The following is a 25,396-nucleotide window of genomic DNA, read 5'->3' as shown; positions in this document are numbered from 1 at the left end:
TTTAAGATTTTTCTTCTGTACTGTTATCGAGTAATTGATCACTACAGTTCACGCGTGTATAAGCATAGCGTTTACATATATACAGGTATACATTTCGAGCATAAGAAGTCTGCTTTAATGCGTAATTATTCGATAACTAAGCAGAAGAAAATTTTGAAAAAAATTGTGTTTTCGCACTTGATGTTGAAGAACATTATCACCAAATTGGATTAATTTCTAATTATTTAGACTTTTGTACCATACATCGTTAACCGGACATTTCTCTTGGACATAATCCGGTGTAAAAGTGTAAAAAATCCGATGATTTAATGCATAGAAAAATTCAATTTTTTCGCCATCATATGAACTGCAGCTCGTCACCGCTCTGTCGTTACTGGACGGTAATTTTTCAAATTCAAACTCCTCCGTGTATCAATTAATAAACTTCTCGTCAGTTTTTTTCCCTTTCGCCAAAAAGGTAATTTTGTGAAAAGATTGAAAAAATTCCGTGTGTTAATGAAACGAAAATTCTTCACGATTTCCAAAAATGGCCAAGTTTCTCGTGAATCGTTCGATGGAGTGTGAAAAAACGAAAAGCCTCTCGATCGTTGCTGCGCGACACAGGGAGCGACCCCGAGAGTACGAGAGCTCAAAATTCGAACAAAAATGAAGAAATTCGACTATCGAACGTGACGTTGAGAGCTCGAGTTCCAAGAGTTCGAAGGCGCATCGTGAGAAGTGTGATAAACCTCGAAATAAGAGAAGCGAGCTTGCGTTAAAAGTGAGGAAAGAACGCGCGACGCGAGAACTGGAAAAAAAATGTTTAACCCACAAATATCATCCCCGTTGAGATCAAAGACCCTGCCAGGAGGCGAGTACGAGAAAAAAAAGTGTGCCCCGCAGCGCGAGGCGAGGGCGGGGGGTGCGAAATGAAAAATGGGCTTCCATTCCGTATATACGCGTTCGCGTGTTGCACCAGGGCTGCAACAGTTGAGCCGGTGCGGTCCGACAAGAAGCAAGAGTGCAATCGAGAGTGTGGCAAGAGTAGAAGGAGCAGGAGGAACGGGAAGGGGGGGGGGGCGGCGGAAAGGAGAGACAAGTGAGAGAGCCGCGGGACGACGTCGACGTCGCCGTCGACGACGAGGAGCATCGAGAGTAGTAGGAAAATTCAGGTCGCGCCTTGACACACTTGCAATCCACCACGTGCATCGCGAAGCAAATGCGCATGCGCTTACGCCGCGCGCGCCCCCCGAGAGAGGAGAATATTCGCTACAGTAAATGCAGCCGCGACTGTACATGCATTTTCGTGTGAACACGGCACAACGCATTTGGCTCTGCGTACACAGCCTTTTTTTTCTCTCTCTTCTACTTTTGTTTAGCGAGTTTGCAGTAAAGCACTTTCGTTCGATTCTTCAAATGATTTAACGAAAATTCGCTCGGCGCGTTATTCGGAAATGTTGCACTCTTTTGGTCGCGCTCTTGCATCGTCGGTATTTCAATGGACTTCGATAACTTTCGATTCGTCTCTATTCTCAAATAAATTCATTTATTATATTCCTCCTTCGAAGGCATTAATCATAGAACCGTTCCTGATAAAATGAACCGGTTGAGTAAAAGAATATTCTTTCAACTATAGCAATCGGCTTGACGAATTGAATGATTTATTGGATCGGCGATTACACGTTTGTACGAGTTTTCACCACAGGCGCGCAACTGCGGGCCGATTAGAAAAAGTAAAAAGTTGCATTTTACTGCGGGATCTAATCGGTCTCGCGGTTCATTCATTCCGAGGCGATTCATACTCGCGGGATTTCGCAATAGAGAGAGAACAAATACGAACGGATAAACGCGGCGAGTCTCGGGAAGGGTAACGCGCGAGTTTGCGAATGAGCTTGAAAAATTATCTCATTGTCCCACGATCACACGTTATTGCCAATCGGTAAATAAGAGCAGGGGAGAGAAATTCCTCGTGTGGAAAAAGAAAAAAGAGAGATCGGTGCAAAGAAAAGGTGCGAGTGCGACTCGATCGACAGAAATTGTGACACGAGAATGAATTTCTTTGTTTGGCTCTCCTTGCTGCAGTTCCGCCTTCGATTCGTTGCCCGCGGTCGCGCGCGCTGCGTCGAGTCACGGAAATCTTGTTCTTTCTTCAAGCTTATTCATATTTAATGCGCCTCCGACTTTTTCTCGACGGTCTGGTTCGCCATTTTTTTCTCTTTTCATTGGCCATTTAAATGAATATGAAATTTCGTAGGTTGAATTAATTTTGCCTGCCCGCCTGCCTTTTTTCTCTCATTTTCTCTCATTTGCATTTTCGACGCTTCATATTCATTCTCTCTTCCGTCTCGTTCTTATACAAACATTTTTTCCGTCTTATTCGCGAGCGGAATATGAGCGCAGCATCTCGCAATCTCCCTCATTGAATCTCTTCTCTTCGTTCGCCGATGTGACGCAAGGTTATCGTCGTCGCTGCGCCGAGACCGCGACCACCGGAATATGTCGGTAAACGAAAAAGAGCGAGCGAGACAAAGCGCGGAGCAAGCGATAAGATAAAGAAAACGAAGATGAGAAAAAGCGGGCGAGACAGAGACCGAGCGAGAATAATCTTCGCTGATTATTTGCGCAATCGATCTTGCTCGGTGCAACGAACGAATTTTCTCTTTTGCACACGTCATCGCGAGAAACTTTTTTTTTTTCGAGATTCATAATCACCGAACCCGCTTCGTTTCCTAATGGATTTTCACCTCATAAATCAATTCGTTATTTCACGCTGTTTTCGGACGAATTACACAAGAAATTGCATCAACGAACGAGTTTTTGGTCCAAACGGAGTTTCTGAGGGATAAAGTATACTACATTCGAATCGACAAAAATTTCAATTTCGCGATTATTCAACGATTCTTTTGACGACGCAGAACTTACGATTGCTTTCATTATCATTTTTTTATTCGCAATCGTTTTTTCGAGTGCCACATTTCAAGCGAGTTTTCTGGTGAAAGCAACTGCAATCACTTTCAATTATTAATTTCCCATTGCGCAGATCCAAATCTATGACGATCAGTATTCAAATAAATTCCACTAAAATCGATCGAACTTCGTCGAATCATCGTTCAAAATCTTACAAAATGAAACTTTCTACAAGCTTCATGAAACCCCTCAATTGACAATCCCGTGAGTCCGCTCTGACGATCGTGGCTCAAAAAAAAGCGTGACGAAGAGCTTCCAATAAAATGTGAAAAGCAGGCAAAACGAACGCTCCATCTATGAAACCGTAACGACGAGACTATTAACGGAAAAAACGATCTGAACTTTCGGCGGCTCATTACGCAGAGTCCACCAATTAACTTTCTTTAGCCTCAATGAAAAAAATGAAAAAAAAAAAAAAAAAAAAAACGATGAAAAGCCAAGAAAATTCGATTTTCCTTAAAGTTGTATGGAGAACGCTCTCGTTTGTCGGGGCGAGAGAAGTCGGGGCTCCGCGTATGTGGTACAGTTACCGTTGCCTATATAGCCATGACAGCGAGGAGTCGTCGCAGTAATAGGAAAAAGAAGAGAGTGCTCGCCTAGATAAAAATTCACTGACGATGACTGCGAGGGAAAGGTGGAATCTCCTGGGTGTTTCCACGCGGTGCATCGAGGCGAAGGAAAGGAGTCGAGAGTTGAAAAAGGAACATCGCTGCGATGCGCATAGCGGAGTAGCGGCGGAGTTTAGTTTCACTGGTATTACTCTTACCTCAAGAGCGTCCCACGTCTATGACTATACGTGTGTATCAATATATATATTCGTAGCGCTGCGCGTATCAAATTTAATACGCGGATAAATATAAAAATGCGTATGGATGTAGGAAGGTGTAGAGGCGAGTAGCGACGAGTAAATATACGTGCCAGTTGCACGAAGTTGCGAGTTTCTTGGCTCGGATTGAGCGAGCGTGAATTCGCACGCGACCTCGAGTCGAAGCGGAGCCTCATCGCGCCCGGAATCCCTCCTCCCGATACGATTTCCTATTCTCTCTTTTCCCGCGAACGAGCAACCTCTCGATGGGTCTAACGACACTTGGCCGTTGTAAAAGACTCTGCGGAACGGCGGTATTATTTGGATGTTTGTTCGTACGGCGTGGGCGCTGCTCGCGCTCCTTTTATCGTTGGCTGTTTTTTTATGAATATTTTGCTTCCGTTGATTCGGTCGAGCAGCTCCGGGCGGCGAACTCGAATTTGACTTCGAGAGAAGCGCTCCGCCGGATCGCAAGTCGACGGGAGGTTTGCAAAAAATCTTGTTGACAAGTTGTACGCTTACGCGAATCGAAAGAAATTTTAAGAGTCGCCGCGCGCGTTTGAATAAAAGGGCGGCTAAACCGAGTGCGAAAAGGCCCGAGATCTTAAAAAATATGCATGAATACGTAGCTATTCCTATAAACGCACGAGCACGCGATGCCCGAGCGAACTCGAGTAGCCGTTCAGCATCGTCGTCGTTGACGACAACGAACGACGCGGTCTTATCTAGGCCATGGCTAGCCTGCACACGAGCGCAAAACCGTTCCCGCGAGCTCTCTCTCTCTCGATGGATGTGCATTCGCTCGCGCCAAACGCGACTTGCACTCGCGGTGTTAAATCCGCGATGCAACGAAGGAACGAGAATCCGTGCGGCACACGCTCCGTCGTTCGACGGAGCACGCAGTTGATGCTGCGTGCTCGTTCCTTTTTCTCCTTTTCCCTGCCCTCCTCCCTTTTCCCCGTTTTCTTATTTCGCCTTTTTTCTTCACGGACGGCACACGCGAGACTCTGTTTCGAGGCACATTCGACTCCCTGGACAGCGATAACTTTAGCGAGCTCGCGATCAAACTCCTTTTTCGTGGAGAATTTATACGCTCTGCGCGAACTATCGGAGCGCCTTCTACTCTCTCCCTCCCCGCAGGAACTTGCACCTGTTTGCACGCGCGAACAAGCGAATTTTCTTTCGTCACACTCGCCCGATCGAATTGAACGGCGAACTCTCAGCCTTCTTCGTCGGTTTTTCGATCCTCCTCGATTCTCGGAGATTCGTTTTCAGTCCCTCGCTCATTACCGCTTTGAATTACCGTCAACGCTCGCAGTGATCGTTTAAACTTTTCGCTGTCGTTCGTTCCAATTGCTAATGGAAATACAAAAGGCTGCGGATTCAGGCTTCTGCGGGAGACAAAATAACCTCGTTCGTCGATGATTCTCCCATTCGATGGCGAAAAAGAAATTCATTGCTTTGACAAAAGACTCTGCTATCGCCTTGAAAAAAGCTTCACTGAATACTTCAGCGATCCAAATTTATAATTTCTCTGCGAAATAAACAATTTCACGTTCCGTTGGCTTTCATTTTTCGAAAAAATAGTAGACGTAACTTGAAAAGATGAGTGAAAAAAAAAGACGAACGAGAGCAACGATACAACGGACGCTCGCGTTTGCGGGAGCTCACGAAGGTGTTTCGCTTTCTGTGTTTTCCTCTCGCTACCGTTCGTGTCGATGGGGTTCAGCCGGCGATTCCCTCCTGTTCCTCGTCGCTGTGTGTGTGTGTGTGTGTGTGTTTTTTTTTCGTATCTTTGCGAAAGAGCTCTCCCTCGAGAAGCGAATCTCCTGAGCGTGACGGGAAGTGCCTGTAGGCAAGGTTTCCGTGTAAGTTCGTAGTTTCAAGGATGAGAAAAAGGATATGCGGAGCGGCGGACGACCGTGCGCGAAATAAAATTAGTAGCCAAAACGCGAGTGGAAGAAAAAAGGCTCAGGAAAATTCCACGGGATATCCGCAGCCTCAGAATTTCCTTGTAAATAACCTGCAATTATTAATAGCAACGAGAATTCGAATCAAGTTTTTATGAAAAGGGACGAGCGCAGGGGTCGGGGAGGGAAGAGCCCGCGAGAAGAGCCGCTCCGCTGGAACTTTCACATACGAATGTGAAGCTAGTCCAATTTCATTGGTGCATTAAACATCTGAAATAACTAGAGAGACGAGAAAAAAATCTGTCGTAATGAGCTCAGTAATGAAAATTGAATCTTCATTATACGCACAAAAGAAAATGATTTTTCGATTTAATCGAGGCCGCAGTCGATGGTAGAATAAACGCGAGGAAATCACTGATACGTAAAATGAGAGTTGGCAACTTTCATCGTTTAAGTCGAACTTTTATTTCATTGGAATTGATCGAGTTCGAGTTCGAAGATTTTTGAAATCTCTCACGAAAATGTCGAACAGTTTTCACGGCACCGGAGACCCGGGAATCGAGGGCTTTTGCACAAAAAATGAGAGCCCGCGCGGTGACGCACTAATTTATCCAAATGAAACAGAAAATCTACGACCTCGAATAAAACGATACATCGATGCTCGGTTCCAGTTACAATCGACCCAGAACTCGCTCGGATAATAAAGTTCACGTACGTATATAAAGCGCTCTCGCGTATCCTCTATCTCACCAACGCATTGACGTCCGGCGATTAAAAAAAGAAATCTCGAGTCGGAGAGTCGAGGATGGAAAAAAAGGCGAAAAAATAAATGGGGAATAATATCGCACACGAGAGCGCTTGTGCTCATCACAGAAAGTGAGAGTGTCTCTCGTATTTACGTTACATTGCGCGCCCGCGGGCGGTTACGTCGATTGATTGAACGACCTGAATAAATAAAAAAGTCGAAAAGTCTATCGGGGAAATGAAAGTGGAAATGGGGAATCCGACACGGGATTGTTGGGGAAATTGGGCAAAAAAATGTGATCGATTTCGCGGAAATGCTGAACAAGAGTCATTTCTTTTGATTGAAATCCACATTCGAAATGTGGAATTCGGTCGAGATGTGCAGGATAAAAAGTTTGAAGGATAAAAAAGAGGGAGTTGAGCAGAGCGCCAAAAGGCTTCGAATGCCAAAATATTCGGCATCTTTTCGCCATTTTTCTCCCTCCCGTATTCTCCTCATTTTTTCCTTATTCGTGGCCGCATTCTTTCCGTCGTCTTTTCTCTTCCTATGCGAGCACAATCGAGCGGCGTCGTCTTGCCACACACTGTTTGTAACCACTTTTATCTCATTTCTCTAACCGCGCGAGGGCTCACACGCGCCAAGACGAGAGCTTCGTGTTAGCACGGCGAGGGAGAGAGAGCGAGAGAGCGAATGAGGGAGAAACGAGCGCGGAGGAACTAAAAATTCGCTGCACCGCTTGGCGCTGAAGGGGGGGAAAAAAAAATTTACAAAAAGAGTGGAAAACGAGAGTGAAGCAAAATCGGAAGATCGAATAGAGAAAAATCATTTTCGCTTCGTATCCGTTTCAGCAAACAGAGGCTTTGGCGACGTGCTTTTCGTTTTATCGCCGACTTAAAAATAGAGCCAGTGTCGCTCCCAGTCGTTTCTGTCACCGAAGTGCATCCACAAACAGCTCTTTTATTCGATTTCCTGATTCCAATTCCATTCGTATAGCTCCCATTTGCAACATCGAGAGCCCACGCGTCTGCTCGCTCGAAAAACCTCCTCAAAAGCGGTGCAAGAATTCCAACTTTTTTTGCCTTCCAAAAGGGGGGATAAAAAATTCCAAAATTATGAAGAAGCCACGAAAAAATTCATTTCCAGTCAATCGATCGAGTCGCGAGGCTCTCAAAGAATAACGGACAAAAAAGAACAAAGATTCGACTCCTCCATCATAAAGTAGACCACGAATATTATCTCGAGCGAGAAAAAGATTGCAAAAAATCATAAAAACACATTACTCGAATCGAAAAACCCGGAGTATCGTCTTCCCGCGGTTGCATAGTTCGACGAGACTTCAGCGATCTCTGTTGCGGTGCAGTTACAGCGAGTGCAACCGGGCGCGAGCGAGAGAGCGAGAGAACGAGACCGGGAGGGCGAAAGGACGAGAGAGAAAGAAGAGGAGAGAGGAGAGCACCGCGAACATCGCGGTGGGGGTTAGGCCTTGGGAGAGTTCGCTGCACCTCCCGTCCATTCTCGCGTCTTTCCCCTCCGCCTCTTTTCTCCTCTTCCATCGTTGCACCGACGACGACGACGACGACGACGACGACGACGACGACGACAACGACGACGTCGAGTTGCAACTTCCCCTTTCCAAGACGATCTCTCTGTGCAGCGACGATGCACATGCAACATAATTGACGATACGTGCACCAACACGAGCGCGCAAGTTTTCATCACGAGCACACACTCGCTTATCCAATAAATAATGCGAGTTGAGCTCGTATAACACATGTACGCTGACACGTTTTCCCAACCTCGGAAATCTCCTGTACGATGTCAAAGGAACGAAGAAAAAAAAGAAGAAACAACTTTTCGATATGATCGAGTCGAACAATCATCTCCGCACGATTCCGCACGTTTATTTCTGTACCCGCAAGAATTCTCTTCTCAAAACGATATTGATCCAGCGATGCTTGAAAAAAAACGTTCGTAACGAACCTAATTAATGAAATCTCACACAGAGTCAGAGCAAAAGTTGTTGGTCGATCAGCAGAAAAATGATTTTCATCGTTCGATCGTCTCCCCCAATCGATGAGAATCGTGTCGCTGTGAAATCGCGCAAGCGGACGAGTGCGCGGGTGTGTGCATATAATTACACGAGGAAATAAAGACTGTTACGACTATTGGGACGCACACGCACGCGTGGAAATGCATGCACGAAGATCTGGTTGGGCGCAAGTGTCGGCGGAGAGCTGACCGCGTGTGACCGCAAGAGAACTTGATCACTCTTGAGAGCCCGCGCGATCGCACACATTGTAGACACAATAAAAGAGGAGAAGGCTATTCGTTTTTAAAAACAATAACGTCCGCGCGCGTACAGTTGCTCGTTTAGCCGGACGTGGCTTCGTTTATGTACACATTACGATTGTACATGCGCGTATTGTTCCTTTTCCTTTATCGCCGCTCTTCGCGCAGTGACACGGGGCTACGAACACGTCGATGTGTGCGAGTTCGCACCTCCGCGTCAATGGAAAAATTTGCCTGAGCATGTTTTTTTTTTTTTTTCATGCTACATTGGTGCACCAGTATTTAGAGTGGTTGAGAAATAGTTTATTGAGTTTTATCGAGTCCCGTGGTCGATCGCGGATCCGGGTACAGCTCGAGTCGAAAAATCTAAGAAATTGAGTGTCGCTTATCAATGCCAAGTGGCGATGAACTCGCAGCCCACAGAAGGCACGCATTCGCGGACGGGGAAAGGCGCCCGCGGGAGGAGGCTCAGCCGAAGGAGGGTGCGAGTGCGTTTTATAGATCGTAGCGCACAACCGGGAACGGACCTTGGAAGCCCGTTCTTAGCGGATCGAGGGAATCTTTCCGGTTCTCGAACGCGTCGGCGGTGGGGCAACGGGGAGAACTCATTCGCCTCTTTTTTGCTCTCTTCCTCGCTCCCGCCGACTCGCGACTCCGCAGGCTTCCACCGCGAGAGGGCTTTTTCTTCCTCTTTTTCATCCTCTCTTCGCTCCTCTTTGCCCCTTAGCCTTGAACCTCTTTTCTATCCTCCGTAGACTCGCCGCGTACCGCCTCCGGATATAAATAAATATTTTTATGCTTTCCCGTACACCGGAGAGGGCCGGCCAACGACTATCGACGAAACGTTCCCTCCCTGGCTCCATTATCCCGAAGAATTTTCCTTCCTCGGAATATATCCCGGAGCTACAAATCTCCTACCGAAAGCAAAATCCAGGCATTTTCTGCTTCCCTGGTCCACGAATTTCGGTAGGATTAATCGAAACAAAAGCAGGAGGACAGAAACTCGGGAGAGAGATTGTCAAACAAACAACGCGGCTGCGGATGCTCCCGGAAAAGACAAAGAAACGAAAACAAAATACGCGCCAACGAGCTCATGAGAAAAAAAAGGGCGACAGAGACAGGGAGAAAAAAACGATGCGACGATGAGCAAGTACAATTGCGTTAGCCTGGGAAACGCAACGGTAAGAGAAAGAAACTTACTGGCTGATAGTTTATTAAGGGGATGGATCAGTCGGTATATCGCAACCGTGAGTGCGAGAGAGATAGCTGCAAATTTCGAATCTGCGAGTCTAAATTCTTCGAGACAGTTTGACCGATTAAAAAAAGGCTCTCAGCCTACGCAGGACGATGCCAAAAATCGGCCGACAGAGCCTTTTTCAAATGAAAATTACATGCAAAGACAGTAAAAGATTCAAATTACACTTTTTGTATTATTTTTTTACTTTTTTTTTTACCTTTTTCAAGTAATACAAAATAATATTAGAGTAGAAATAATACAAAGTAGTCAAGGACATAACGCAATCGACAAGATAAAGTTAGAATGGCAAATTCGAGCTGATAGTGAGCTGTTGCGAAAAATAGTACTGAGAAATGATACAATTGTCCAATGCACGCCCAGCAAAATAGGAGATTAACAAAATAAAGTACGAAAGTAACGGATTGTTGACTAAAACAATAATAGAGTTAGGCAAAGTAATATAATCTGAGGTAACAAACGAATCTCGAAGAAAAAAGATTTGGGGGAAAAAATGCATTAACAGTATTAGAAAAATATAAGCCGACAAAAAAAGAGAAGCCAACAACGAATTCGCAACAAGTTGCAATGCAATTAACAAATTTTTGGTGAGCAGAGCAGCACTGAGTGGAAGATCAGATAATACTTGGCTCTGCGCTGTTTGATAACGATTCGTTTTTAGACGATCTGCGCGACGAGTCTTCTTTCCTGCTTACTCAAAGTGGAGCTATTCCGATTGCTTTACGCGCAAATGTTTAACTAGATTCGCTACAACAGGAAGAGAGAGGGAAGGGAGGACTCTTCCTCCGTTCGAAGACGTCACTCCCCCGCTGTAATGCACATAAATGCAGTTCCGTTTGCCCAGCATATACCGATATATAATATACATACGCGCGATGTGTGTTCGCATTCCTCGCAACTCGAGTCCGCTCGTTGCTAGTGCAAGGTGAAAAAATAATTGACTGGCTGCCCGGGATTCTCCGGCATTTGCCTCCTGCTCGAGAGGTTCCCCTCCCCCGCGCGCGAGCTCGCGATTCGATGAGAACGCCATCGTTTTTTCGATCGACACGCAGGAGAGAAACGTTCTAAGGAAAAGTGCGCGTTAGTCTCGGCCTGAATCCTCGGCTAATGTCTCTTCCTCGACCCCCCGCGCCGCGAGCCTCCTCCTTCCGTCGCACTTTGTCTCATTTTCTATTTCGCTCAAACTCCCGCGCGCGCGCGCGCGCTATCCCCGCGAATGCTCCCCATTTAAACTATTTTCTTTGCTAATTAAGCACCGCGAGCGTTGAAACAAATACGCGGGAATTTCGTTCGACGAGAGCGAGAGGAATTTCTTTTTGTTTCCTTTTCTTCCCTCCCCCGAACCCCGCGCGTTCAGCTTCCCGTTTAATCGTACCGAGGATTTAATCATTTGTTATTAAGCCCTTAATAAGCGCTCTGCGGACACACGCTTCTATCAATCATACCGCGCGGAGCTACCAACGACTCTCTTTCACCTTGATAATATCATTTTCGCGAGATACACACGATATATTTAAAAATATATTAAAAATCACATTTTTCACGTCACGAGCTTATAACAAGCTGGAAACACGTGTTTCCGGCATAACGAATTAATCGAAAGTCGCGCTCGATACACGGGCTGAATTATTTCTGCGAGAGCATGCCGTCCCGATCGCTTCTCGATACTCGCTCCATCGCGGATTCAACCCAGCTACATACTCAACCGATTCTATTTAACGAGAACATCCGTTTGGAAACATCGCTCGGTTATTATTCCCCAAGAAATCGTTCCTCCACCTTAAAAAACTCGCTCCACAGAATTCCCTCATTTTAGATCATTGATTGCAGGAATTTCACAAAGTTTCTCTCCAAAGCAGCTCTCAGTGCACAATTATTCTGTCAATTTATTGATTTTTCGAAGCCTTCTATTTCTCCTTAATGTACACTGTTTCGACGATAACTTATGTCACCGAACTCATTTCGGAGAAATTAAACCTCGAAGTTGAGTCAAAATTTCGTTGCCACCGCTTGAATGGGGCGAACATTTTTTTTGCTTAATCACGAGTGATTAATGAAAAAATTCATTTGAAAAACGACAATTCGGATCAGGACGATATGTAGAATAATTTTACTGATCTAGTTTACCGACTTGAATGACAAGAAATCACCGAAAATATGTGCGACTGCATCGCGATCGTATCGGGTTAAGAGTATGGATCAGTCGACTAACCTCACTTGGAATTTTCGAAATCGAAATTCTTTGAGACAGTTTGATCGATTAAAAAAAGGCTCTGTCAGCCTACGCAGAACAATGGCAAAAATCGACTGACAGAGCCTTTTTTTAATCGGTCAAACTGTGTCAAAGAATTTCGATTGCGAAATTCGCATCCTCTTAAGATGATGGATCAGTCGGTAATCACAACCGTGAGTGCGAGAGAGATAGCTGCAAATTTTGAAAAGGAAATTTTTCCACATCGTTCGTCTGATCGAAAAAATAAAAATATCATCGAATTTTTGCGATCGTGCTGCGTACGATGACATTTTTATTATTTTAATCGGACGAACGATGTCAAAGAGTTTCAATTTCAAAAATTCGAGGTGTGATTACCGACTGATCCATCATCTTAACTGCGACACCAACGGGAGCAATTCGTTGACAGGCACTCGTTGACATAATAACCTCCAAAAACCCTGGGCGAAACAAGCAACACGTACAACACGCAGAGGCATACGGCTCACTGCATCCAACTCAACAGCTGAGTGCGAAGAAATAACGCAACGTTGGCAAACTTTGTCTTTGATGTTTCAAGGCAATTCTCAATTACCGAGAATGAGTTTCCCATAAACCTTAAGTGATTAAAATAAACGTATTTCTGAATAATAATTAACATTATCGTTCACATTGTTGATCCGAATTAATGGTAATTATTCGGTATGCATGAGGTGGCGTTGCTGGCGTCGCTCAATGTACTTCGCCTATCTAAAAAGATTTAGCAACAACCTTAAGATCCAGCTCGTTCGTAATTTTCCTGAATAATTTTTCTTTCTTCCTCTGTTGCAGGTGAGTTTCAAACGAATGCGGCTAAGCCCCCTAAAAAGTTTGATCCACGAGGCCCTGGTCAGTGGTGAGTTTATACGACAAAAATGATGAAAAAAATCGCCTTTTTATCACGGGGAAGAATGCAAGCGCGATTAATCGGGTCAGACGCGTCGAATATGAAGCGTCCCCGCAAGATTCTGACCCGACAAAGCCTCGATGCTGATAAAAACATGAGCAAAGAAAAACGGAAACGTCATTCCAGTAAAAAATTCTTGATGCCTCAACTTTGAGAGCGCGCAGTGCTCCAATTTTTTAAGGCCCTCTTCTTCGCTCCGATCCTCTACGTTCAGTGAAGATCGCGTGCCAATTTCCCCTGTGCATTTCTCTGTGTCTGTATATAAAATGTTGGACGTTTACTATTTCGTACGGAATTTAGCCTCGTAACGTTTCGTCGGTATAGCATGGAAAAGAAATAGGAGCAACTCTTGCTCGCTTTTCCTCTCGAAACAAGAAAACTCTCGGAGTTATATCGTCGTCTCGTTTCTCGATCCTGCGAGGAAGTTCTAGATTTGTTGTTCCGGTCATTCGGGTTTCGAGTGCCTTTTCTTGCCTCCGTACAACAACGATCCTCCACCGTCGCGATATGCTTTTGCCCATTCAAATCATCAAAGTTACGACCGAAAATTATTGTCTCTAGTCATCGTACAGTCCCAGATACACTCTGAATTTTAATAATATCGGGAATGTAGAAACTCGTGGAAATATGGAGCGGACGAAATTCACTCCGAACATTCATGTGCGGAGGAAAAAAATGATTTTCAAGTATTGACGGAGCTCGATCGATTTTCACAATTTTTCGTTGGTGAGCGAAAGAAATTGCAGTTTTTTTATTCTTTTATAAATTTTAGTTTCAGAGGACGAAATCAGTGCCACGAATTTCCTTCTCCATTCTTCTTTACGTAACTCGAAATGAAGGAATATTTCAAGCTTTTTTATCGATGGACCGTATTAGCACCAACGAGAGTTAACGCGTGTAAGAGGTGTGCGCGGGAATCGTTACACTGCGATGGTGGCCGCGATGCAACGGTTTACCGGTGATGGATTAGAAATCGCAGCAGTTTTCCTGGATTGGGCGTCGTCCACGCGGACGATTCTCTCGTAGATCGCCGCGCCGCGCCGCGCCGCGGCGAGAGTTTCTCTCTTTATCTCTTTCTCTCGCTCCCGGACGATTTTCTCTCTGCGCTTGTGCGCTGCACGAGCTCTGGTCAACGTTGCGTTGCGTTTTTGCGTGAAACTATAACTCTCCCGACTCTCTTCGCACCGGTGCTGGGATTTCTTCTCGATCTCTTCTTCGCTTTTTCTCACTCGCTTCTCCCTCCCCCCGTATTAGTTCAAACTCTCGCTAAAACACGAGTTTCCTGTCATCGCATATGCGATGACGCTCTTCCAACCGTCTCGAAGCTCCCTCTCCCGTGCTCTATGGAATTCGCCTCTGTCGATGCTTTCGAAGGCTTCGAGTCTCCGCTTCACGAAAAATCGTCTTTCGACCATTTCAGTCCTTCCTCGATTTTTTCTACTCTCTATGCTTCCGAGCCTATGAACTTTGGGTAAAAACGTTTCGAGGCTACGGAAACGACTCCTGACGGATAAAACGTTCGAACAAAAATGACGATGGTTCGTATACACGAGGTTCGAACCCAGTAAATAAAAAATCAACAGACCACAATTTAACGGGAAGTACAAAAATGTTAGCAACATCGTCCTCAAGAAAAAACCCGACAAAAATGGTACAATGGTTGATCGAAAGCGTGCGTGCAACATTGAGAAAAAGGATTGAAGAGTGCTCGGGGCCTCAATCAATGAGCGATTCGTATTTCCGGTGTTACGCGAGATCTTTCATCGCTCAAGTATATTCACGAGCCCGTGCGTCTTCCGCAACGCTTATTACCTCGATAATATTAAGCATATCGATAAGGCGATCGATATGCTGCGCAACGAGCAAATTCCCCGAGCAATTAAAGCCCGATAAAGTATGTTTTTCCTCTCGCTTCATCAGCGCTGCACAATTCCGAGATTGTCTTTTTGGAGGACGAAAAAAGTGCGCGTGCATGCGTCCGTCCGGAGGGTGGGTATCGCCTGAGCGAGATATCCGACCGATAAGCCGGCAGAGGCCACCGATAAACCGGCGTGTGTGTATTACGATTTCACAAAAGATTCGCTGCGAAAGCATCAGGGAAAAAATCACGAGTGGCGCCCACCTCACCAGTTTTTTTTTCACTTCGTTCGACCGGTGTACTGAAAATCAAATCTTTATTTTCTCCTTATCATGACTCGATATCAAACCTCTGTTCGGACGATTGTTAAGGTACTTCGTGCAGGAAACGATTTTCTTAAGGAAGTCTTGAAATTTACACAGAGCTTCAATGGCTAATAGACTCGCACGCAAATCAAATTTTAAAGCGTTCGTCTTATTGGCTGCTGAGATAAACGTGTTTAAATACGAAGAAATATACGCGCAGGGTCGTGAGGACCGTGCGTAAAAAATCGTTTATCTTTCCATATAACGAGTGAACGCTTCTTGCAAAGTTTATGAAAAACGTACACAATAACAATGAAGTATTTAATGAAGATTTGGGAAAAAAATCGAGACGATCGTCTTACTATAGTAATAAAGATATATTACATTGAAGATTGAACGAAATTGGTAACGAGCACTCACGTAATCTCACATTTGCTTCTTCTTAGCTTGGACCATTGCCTTTTGTCTTTTTTTATTAACACATTTTTCTTGATCCATTTCCCCTTGCGCTCTCTAATGCGATTTTCGACATAAAAACTATAATATTTTAGCCAGGGACGAATGAAATTTCGGGTTCGGTCAGTGGTGGATCCCCGATTAATGAATGACTTGTAATTTCATTCGTCGTAAGATGAATTAAAAAAATTTATTTACTATTTCGAATGAATAACTCTGCGGCATTAATTTAAAGTGATAATATCTTTAATTAGGAAGTAAAAATCGCGCCAAATTTAGACATCCATAAAATACGAACCTTTGGGCATGATCTGCCTTAAAAAAAAATACTTTTCTTATCTCCTTTCTGGAATTGAGGCTAACGGCTAAGTGCGAAAATAAAAATAAGCTTGTTTCTCGCTTATGCAACTTCCTGTAATAATCGTTTTTATTGCTTTATCACCAACTGCTCCGATCTAAACGAAAATAAACAATCCATCAAAGTCTCTGCTCCCATGCGGTCTTAAAACCCAACGGAGAAACGAAGAATCGAAAATAAGTTTGATTCCACCATAACTCCATCGTAATCGTAATCGTCGTAAGAAAAGAAAAAAAAAGCGATCGAGGTGCAAATTGCCATCGAACAAAATCACTGCTCGCAACAACAATGGCCCAACGGAGCAAGAGAGGTAAAGTGACCCTGCATTTTCGAACGTCCGTCGTCCAGCAAAGTTGAACGGGACTTAGAAAATTGGCGTAACGCACACGAAAGCGAGAGAGAAAGGAGAGAAAAAAAAGAGGAGCCGTTTTCACATACACAAAGCTTTCGAGTGTCCTCGAAAGGAATAAGAAACCTCTCCGGGGCTTTCTCGCTCCGGTGATCGACTCGGCCTTCGTGCGCGAAAAACACCGATCTCCTCCCGATAAAATCGCACTCGCGCGAGCGCGCGAGCGCCATGCGAGAGAGTCCATAGTGATGTGTACGTAAGATGGCGTTGTGCATTCAAGTCCCGGAGGACGTGTGTTGTACGCAAAGGAGTGTGAGAGGGAAACGGAACGTCGGAAGCTCCTCGAAGCGACAAAGATCTTACGCGCGCTATAACAGAGCCAGTGGGAATCTTCGTTGTTCGGAGCCCCCATCCACTCGGCCTCCCCCCGCACGCATATTGTGTACACACACACATGAATATAAATATAAATCTTTTTTTAGTACAATTTATCCAGCGGTATTCCACGCGAGACAACGCAAAAAATACGCGCGTTATCTCTCCAAAGGCTTTTGGATCTTTAGCCTGTTATAATTCATTATTTTTATCATTTAAGCCCCATTCAGGTGAGGCTGCCACTCGAAAGAATTCGTATTTTCATTCAAATGAAAATCGATTACGAAACGAGAGTTGAGTAATGACAGCTCGTTAAACGGGCTTCGATTCTTTCCCCCAAGTTTCACCTCGCCATTGGGAGTCAACGAATTTTCATCACAACCGAAAAATCTTTGACTCAAAGGCCAAAGGTTTTGTCATCAGGATCGACGTTTCGGAGCGTCAGCCAAAATCAGAGATCGAAATCATCCCAGGCTCGGCAGTTTCTACTATACGCGATTTCTCCGACTTTTTCTGCTCCCTCGTTTCTCCTTTGCCGATACGATAGAACGTGCAGAAACATGGATTGTTGAGTATACGCGAAAAAGATCCGAAGTTTATTTTTCCAAAGAAATCAGAACAAAACGTCCAAGCGCATGCTGCGCCTATTTTCCTCCGGATACAGGCATATGAAGCCTTCTGAGAAGAATCGATCAAACAAGGATTCTTTCGTGAGCTCTGTGCGAAAGTACAAAAGCCAATTGCGACTCCCCGGAGACTCAATTTCGGGTATTTCATTCATTCAATCTCCCCCCCCCCCCCCATTAGCAAAATTTGCTTCCGTCTTTATCTCCAGCACTCAGAATTAAGGACATGTGCAACGTCGAGTAGAAGCTGAAGCGTCCGATATTCGGAGATGAGAATGAAAATGGACGAGTTAATGGAGCAAATTTGCCGATGCAGCAGGAGCAGCCAAGAAATATGCAAAGTTCACGATTTTCATCAACTCGCCAGTGTAAAACTAGCTAATTATGTGCTATAATTAAAATTTTTGTGCTTTTTTTTCGAGAAAATTGAAAATCAAAGTGCTCGGCTAGCTTATCATTAAGGTATTCCTTCCACGAACCCGAATATTCTACAAATAACTGATTTTAAATAACAGTAAAGTCAAAGTGCATGCGAATTTCGGGTCAGGTTATCGAACATTTAATGAAGAATGAAAACTTGAAAAATCGTAAAATTTATACGAGACCTTACGGAGATTCCATCATCACCAAATTTCTATCAAGAGACTCGGTAGAGTCTCGGGACAAGTACATTGACAGCCCTGTCGTCTGCTGGCCTGAGGCTCTCGCCGAGACTGTATACTTTCTCTGAATAAAACGATTCGCGGTGGTAGGGGTAAAATTGGCATGTCATTTTCATGATTCATTCAATAATTCATATACTAAATAATTCTAAATTCCTGATACAAACTATCTCAGACAGAAAAAAAATCGAAAAAAATGTAAGGAATCCATGGCGACGATAAAAATAGAGGGTTGGAAAAATGGCAGAAGCAGAAGCTCTTCCTAATTAACCGCGTGACTTCTCAGAGATTAGGAATCAGTTCAAATTTCGACTGCCCCGATTTGCGCCACCAAAAAATACGCTCATGCGGAAGGAGTACCTTAAGCTAGCAGAGCATCGGTTATTATTGCGATACTCGTAATTACATTGGCACATTATTCATGTGCTTTTCGAATCTTACAAATGTCAAACCCTTAAATAGTACGTTTCTTGAAAAATATCACCCTTGTAGTCCCTCCGCTGCCCCGAATGAAAGTACGGACTATTTTGCCATTTCCGTATAACCGTGTCGTCGCATTATTTGTGTGCTTTTCGAACATTACAAGTTTGAACCCCAAAATAGAATATTTTTAAGAAATTCCGCCCTCATAGGCCCCTCGTTATTGAGGAGGGTGGATCACGAAATCAAAATAATCAGAATTTTATAAAATTTCGTGATAACATTATTTAGCATCAAGTATACAAGTACAATTTTTTTCAAATTTTTTTACCACGTGGTTATCGAATAATTGAGCGTTAAATCGAACTTCTTATGCACGAGATGTATAACTGTATACATGTAAACTCTATGCTTATGAACGTGAACTTTAAGGAGGGTGGCTACCGACGATACAATGTTGCCATGCTAAACCATGTTAAATACATTAAAAATTTCAAAATGATAAGAATTTAATAAAATTTGGTGAACATATTCTTTAGGGCCAAATTTGACAATACAAATTTTTTAAGATTTTTCTTCTGTACAGTTATCGAGTAATTGATCACTAAAGTTCAAGTGTATAAGCATAGCGTTTCCATATATATAGGTATACATTCCGGGCATAAGAAATCTGCTTTAATGCGTAATTACTTGATAACTAAGCAGAAGAAAATTTTGAAAAAAATTGTGTCTTCGCACTTGATGTTGAAGAACATTATCACCAAATTTGATCAATTTCTTATCGTTTTGACGAGTGTAGCCACCCTCCTTAATGTTCAATTACTCGAGAGCTATGTGGTCAAAAGATCTAAATAAATTTATATTGTCTTATATATTTTTAAAGAATAAATTTACCAAGTTTTATGAAAACATAGCTTAACATGGCAACATTGTATCGTCGCGATCCATCCTCCTTAAACTCGTGCCCCACTAATTATTTCCTCACAAAATATCGAGTCGGAACGAAAAAACTTTTTGTCCACTCCGATGTGTTTTTCAGTCCGTCCAGAATCACCCATATGCCCATATAATAGATATACTCGCGCTCTCGAGAAGTATATAAATAGCAGCGATCCTCGAGAGTGAGGGTTATACGATAGCACGAGAATCCACTGTAATTGACTATAACATTTTTCTCCCGCTCTTTCTCCTCCCCCCCCCCCCCCCCCCCCCGGTTAGTCCTATCCCAACATAATCGCGTACACATAGATAGCAGACGTATTTACGAGCGTCGAAAACTCGTGAACGATGCTTCGAAAATAAAGTATACGGACATAGAGAAATTCAGTGGTTTCGCTGCAGGGGGACGTCGGAGGAGACGAAAGGTGGCGTTGCCTGCGCCTGAGACACTGCTCTGTTGTAAATCGTGGCACGCGGATATAGCAGCTCGTCGAGGTTGCGGTAGGCTCTCGGAGGCCCTGTCTGCGGCGTTTCTTGTACGAGGCGCAATTCCCAGGAGCAAAAGATCGATTTCGGTCCACCGAAATCTAGAAACTCGACGAAACGTTCCTTTCTGAAGGTCGATTTGGAGGAAGCTAAATTTAAAAAAAAAAACGGGGAGGGGAAGAAAAATGGAAATGGTTCTGAATGAAAGCTTTCTCGGTTCACTTTTTCGTAGCGATCATCGCGAACGTGTTTGGTCAATTTCGACGAAATGAAAAAACGTGGGTTTCTAGTGTCGAAGAGCTAAATCGTTCGAGCATCTCGTATCTTGTTTTGAAAAAGATAAAAAAGGAAAAGAAATCCGCGTGATACATACATAATTCGAAGCGGAATCGCGTTAGGTGCAGAAACCCGAGTTATCACACGGCTCTTATCAATAATAATCAATAGACTGAGAAAAACATGAAAACTTGAAATGGGTGTCAAGGACACGAAATATATAACAGAGAGGTAAAAAAAATGTTGGATCAGTTCCCGAAACGAGTTTAAAGTTCAAAGTACCCCCGGAGAAATTTCATTTCGTTAACAAATTCTTCTCCGCGTTTCCCGAAAGCTCAGTTTTTTCTCCGACGAACACTCCGGCCGATAGTTTAGATATAAAAAAACTGAGAATTGAGAATTCTTGAGAAGAACGCGAATAGGAATAACCAGCAGAGGAATCCAGCACCGAGGAAAACGCGCGCACAGCCACAAAAGACTCGCAATTAGCCCCAACAACCGCGATCGATATCGAGAAACAAAACGAAGGGAGTGAAAATTGTGGAAAAAAAGCAACACCGACGCAGCCGAGATCGAAGGTAGCGAAGGGCGAGGCGAGAGAAGCCCGAGACGCGAAGCAGGGAAGAGAAGAGAGAGAGAAAGCCAGCCTCGCGGGCCAAGAGGGCTAAAGAGGAAGGGGGGGATTGAGGAACGAGAGTTAGCGGATCACGAAAGAGAGAGAGAGAGAAGAGCGTCGAGGAGTCAGTCAGTGTGCCACCGGCGCCTCCACCTCCTCCGGCGGGCGCGCCGCGTCTCTCTCGCACTCTCGCTCTCTCAACGGGGTGAGTTCCCCTTAGCCGAGTCTGGGAGGGGGTTCTCGGGAGCCGGCTACCTCACGCACCGCGCGCCTTCCTTTTTTCCTTCTTCTCCGTTTAGCCGCTGCCCCTCTCCCCCACGCCGTGACGGGGCGCCCCTCTCTCTCGTGCGCGGCTTCGTAGCGGCCGCAGCGCCGCGCCACTGCCACGGTCCACGCTCTCCCGACGTAAACACACAGTCGAGGGTGAGCCATCGACGAGGCAACACACGCGGTCGCCTTTTCGTTCGTTTCTCTCCCCCTCCCCTTGTTCACCCTTTTAAATTTCATTCCCGAAGAGAAATAAAGCGGCGCGAAGTACGGTTTTACTTTTATTCTCGTATTCACTTTCGTCCGTCGTACGGAGAATCGTTTTTAATACGAAATCAGGCGGTAGGAAAATATTTCGGCTACTTCGAGGATCTCGAGGCTTTCCTGTACGCTCGTTCGAAATATCGAAATATTGTTGGAGGGAGAATCAGCGAGGGAAAAGAGAACAAGTGATTTTTCGATTTAACGGTTTACAGTGCACTGGAACCACGCGACTATTATCCTTGTTTTGTGTGATCTCAGTGTGTTTCGTGTGTGTGCGCGTGTGTGTGTGCCGACAAGTGTCCCCGTGTATACGTGCGCGTGGATCCGTGGGTGGGTGAATGCTAACCTGTGGCAAACGGCAAGAGACACAGACACCGAATGTGCAAACTTTAAGCATCGTTGAATAAATGAGCGTCCGAGGAAAAACGAAAGTTGAGGGATTGGGAATAAAGAAATCGAAAGTTCGTACGTGCGCTGACAGAAAGAAGGAATCTTTGCCTGTGTCTCTAGTCGGGAACGCAGCTTGAAGATACTTGATCGTTTTTCGGCGATAATCCACACAATTTTCTCGGCTTCGCCTCGCATTTGGTGAACAAAGAAATGACGAGTCGATTGAGAACTCGTTTTTGATGAGATTTGCCGCAGAAACTCGCGAAAATAAGTCGCTCGGCACGTGCGGGAAGAGTTGAACCGGGGAAATTGGGAAATCGCGAGTGAGCCGGACGCTCGGGTGGAATGTCGATAAACCATCGCCGCACCGAATACGATCGACGGTCCCAAATGATGAAACGTGAATAATAAGCGCGTTGGAGATACCGCGCAAGTTGGAAACGGTTCGATCGGTTTTCTCGATTGTTCGAGCCCCGAGAAGCAGCGGCCATGCCGAGGGTGCCCTGGTAGAGGTCACGGCCCGCGACCGGCAGCGACCTTATCTCGGCTCGAAAGAGCGAACCTCCTTTCTACTCGAAAAACGATTATTCTGATAAACTCGCATTCATGTGGCTCTCGCGCTCGACGAGCGACCCAGAACCGGAAGTGCGCGAATAGAACTTGAGTTTAGTGTGGAATTGCTCCCGGCTGATAAACCCGGCAAAACGATGCTCGAAGACCAGCCGCTCGATCTCAGCGTTCGCGTTGGCGATTACGCCGAATTTTCACGCCACGACGAGACGAACAATCACGAGGAACGCGTCGACTATGAAAAGCGTGAAAAGGAGGACGAACGAGAGAAAATTCGGCGCAAAGACTCCATCGAAGATTTCACCTCGAACACCGAAACCGCCGCCGCCGCCGCCGCCAGGCTACGCGGATTAATCACCGCCTCGTCGACTACCGGCGAATATTTACAGTGCGAAGATCGCAACACATGCTCCGAGGATTCGGACGACTCGTGCTCCGACAACAACCACAAAGATGGCGGCGCTCGCTCGCGATCGCGACCACCCGGAACGAAACCGTACAAGAAAAACCTCATGAGGAGATACCGTGAGTTTTCCATCGTTCCCGCCCCTCCGTCGCACGCCCCCGCAACGCCACGATCCTTTACTGTTTTTTCCATTTTCTTCTTACCCACCGCTTTTCAGACCCTTTTTTCGCTGAGCGAGGAAGCTGTGTTGAACGAGAAACGAGCCAAAGTCCCCAAAATTTTCCCGATATTTTTAACGCACCGCCGAAACCAGGCGCGCGGTTCGCATTGAGAAGTAACTGAAACTCACGCAGCAGCGAAATTTCTAGCAATGAACGCTCGTTAGCGGAGCTTAGCTCGGAGCTCTTTTTCTTAAGGAAGTTGAGGCCGTACAGTCATTTTTTTGAGCCAAAACTCATGACCTGTACCTTTCAAAAGTTAGGCCAGTTTACAGTTTAGCTATGTTGCGTACACTTTAAGGAGCTCGAAGCGTATCTTGTGTTGAAACTATTTTCCAACTTTGCACATTAAAATTTTTTAAACAGAAAGCTTAAGACAGTATTTATTGTTGAGATATTTATCGTTGAAGTTTGCAATTTTTTGAAAGCTTCCATAAGAGCCCATGTTTAACCTTGTCATTTTCAACAATGAATATCTCGATTACCAGACGGTGAAAGCTCTCCAAATTTTTCACACACAATTAAGCGCTGTTCAAGAAGATTCACGTAAATTTTCAATTCATTAATTTGGAATAATAAAATCTAATGTATTTTTCGTATGATGAACTTCCTTAAAGAAGAGTTGGGAAAAAGAGACAAAAGACTGGTGAAAGCTCAGTCGAAAACACGGACGGTGCGACGATCCTAGCCTGAAAAAACTGCACGGGAAACAGATTATTATTATTAATATTATCTCAGCAAATCTCCTAATAAATCTGATAAAAATTGACATTATTCGGCAAGCCTTGCTCATGTTGCCCAAAAAATTTCACATTTTTAGCATCATTTTTAACGGAGATATCACCGAACGAGTCTTGACTTCCACAAGGTTACATTTGTCATTGATTTTTCTCAGCAACGACGCTCTCCCAAACTGTCTGAAAATTGAACTGATTTTTTATTACACACTCCACTTTATAAGATGCAATCGGTTTAAAAGCGATGAATTGAGGGAGAGAGGGCGAGAAAAGAGCTCGGCGATAGACCGGCCGAGGCGGAGAGGAGCGCTCCGTTTCTCTCGTTTTATTACAAAGTCAACTCCGCGATGAAAGACGCTGAAGAACGCGCGGCGCGTAAATACACAGTGCGCGCGTATCGTGTGCGAAATTTTGGCAGAGAAAATATCCGGAGCGTGAAGCTCCCGTGCGTGTGCAAGACACTTTTTCGTGCGTGTGCGTAGACGCTCGAGATAAAAAGAAAGAAATTACGCAACCGCACCTCGCGAAGGTCGCCGAGGCTGCCATCAACTCCGCGAACTCTTTACCAACTGATTATAAAATACTCGATTACTCGACCGCTGCTTAATCGGCTTGTATAACTCGGGCGAACGTTTTTTATTTCTTTCTCTCTCTCTTTCTCTTCGAAACTGCCGATAATAAACTGGGCGGCCTGTAACCTGCCCCAACTCTCGCCACATGTACGCCCGACGGTTTTTTTTTATTCGTTTCTCTTTAGTATTTTTCGTACATCGCGATCGAATATTCCTAAGCCCCCGTGCCAAACGTCGATTGCTTTTTTCACTTTTATTTGCTCGCCATGTGCGAGTGTTTCGACAGACTTTCGTGGCCCGACGAACCGTCGCCGTCTTCTTTTGTGCTGCGTATGTTCTCACCATTCCCTCGCCCGAATCCCACCAAATTTTTCCAACTTTCGAGACGAATGTCCGAGAGCGCTGACGCACGAAAAAGCGAGCAATTTACTCTCGATTGTTTTTCACCGGGACCCAACGACCCGAGACGCGATCCACTTTTATTCTTCGTCTTCTTTTCATTATTTCATCGCTTTAAAGATTCTTTGTCAAAGTTTAATTGACCTCGCGAGTCCCCAATCGCTAAAAGTGCACGAAATTGGCGAACCGGAAGTCGGGCTTGGATTACGACACCCCGAGCTTTCTTCAATGCTCCTGCGTTTCCTATTGGCAAACGAAGAAAAACTCTCACGTATTTCAACGCTCTTTTCCAGGGTCTGCGAGTCACGAGCGTTCGAATATAATGCGGAGGGAAAAATCGTTTGTTTTTTTCCATTCTCACGACGGGGGTCGAAATCCCTTTTGTGAAACGAGAGAAAAATTTCCTTCATTCAGACTTTTGGATAAATCATGTCGAAAAATTTCTCCAGTTTTGAAAATGTTTGAAAAAAAAAAAAAAAAATGAAATTTTTATTTTTCATTCGCTTCACGAGAATTTCCATGAATTTTCTGTTCTCACCGCATCACTTTCGATAAGAATTTACGATTTTATTCTCGAGTCACGCGTGTTTTGACTCGACGATGTTTTCGTTGTGAAAAGGTTACCCCTTTGAATGCAAGGTCGAAAAGTGGAGCCTGAGCAAGGAAGGTGTTTGTGCGAGTCATTGAGATCGTGAAAAAAGATGTTTGACCGTGGCAATTCTCGTAGAATTTGGAACGA

At 44.7% G+C, this 25,396-nt stretch overlaps 2 protein-coding genes across 7 annotated transcripts in view; one reads left to right on the top strand and one right to left on the bottom strand.

Annotated features, from left to right (window-relative positions):
- The window catches only part of Eip74EF (Ecdysone-induced protein E74), a 180,610-nt gene that overhangs the window by 105,402 nt on the left and 49,812 nt on the right, over positions 1-25,396 (top strand). Inside the window, exon 1 of one of the 5 annotated variants that reach the window (XM_043418723.1) lies at positions 21,268-22,850. The exons of the other annotated variants lie outside the window; for them this stretch is intronic. Coding sequence (XP_043274658.1) covers positions 22,463-22,850 — 388 coding nt within the window. The 5' untranslated portion in view covers positions 21,268-22,462. Of the gene's footprint in view, positions 1-21,267; positions 22,851-25,396 lie in introns of those variants that run through there. 5 annotated transcript variants of the gene reach the window in all.
- Lsm11 (U6 snRNA-associated Sm-like protein LSm11) overlaps positions 1-25,396 on the bottom strand; it is a 118,699-nt gene that overhangs the window by 58,257 nt on the left and 35,046 nt on the right. The window lies entirely within an intron of this gene.

This window comes from Venturia canescens, chromosome 5 (assembly GCF_019457755.1).
Source record: "Venturia canescens isolate UGA chromosome 5, ASM1945775v1, whole genome shotgun sequence".
Taxonomy (NCBI): Eukaryota; Metazoa; Arthropoda; class Insecta; order Hymenoptera; family Ichneumonidae; genus Venturia; species Venturia canescens.
The sequence above is the reverse complement of the archived record's forward strand: the minus strand, read 5'-3'. Positions and strand labels throughout refer to the sequence as shown.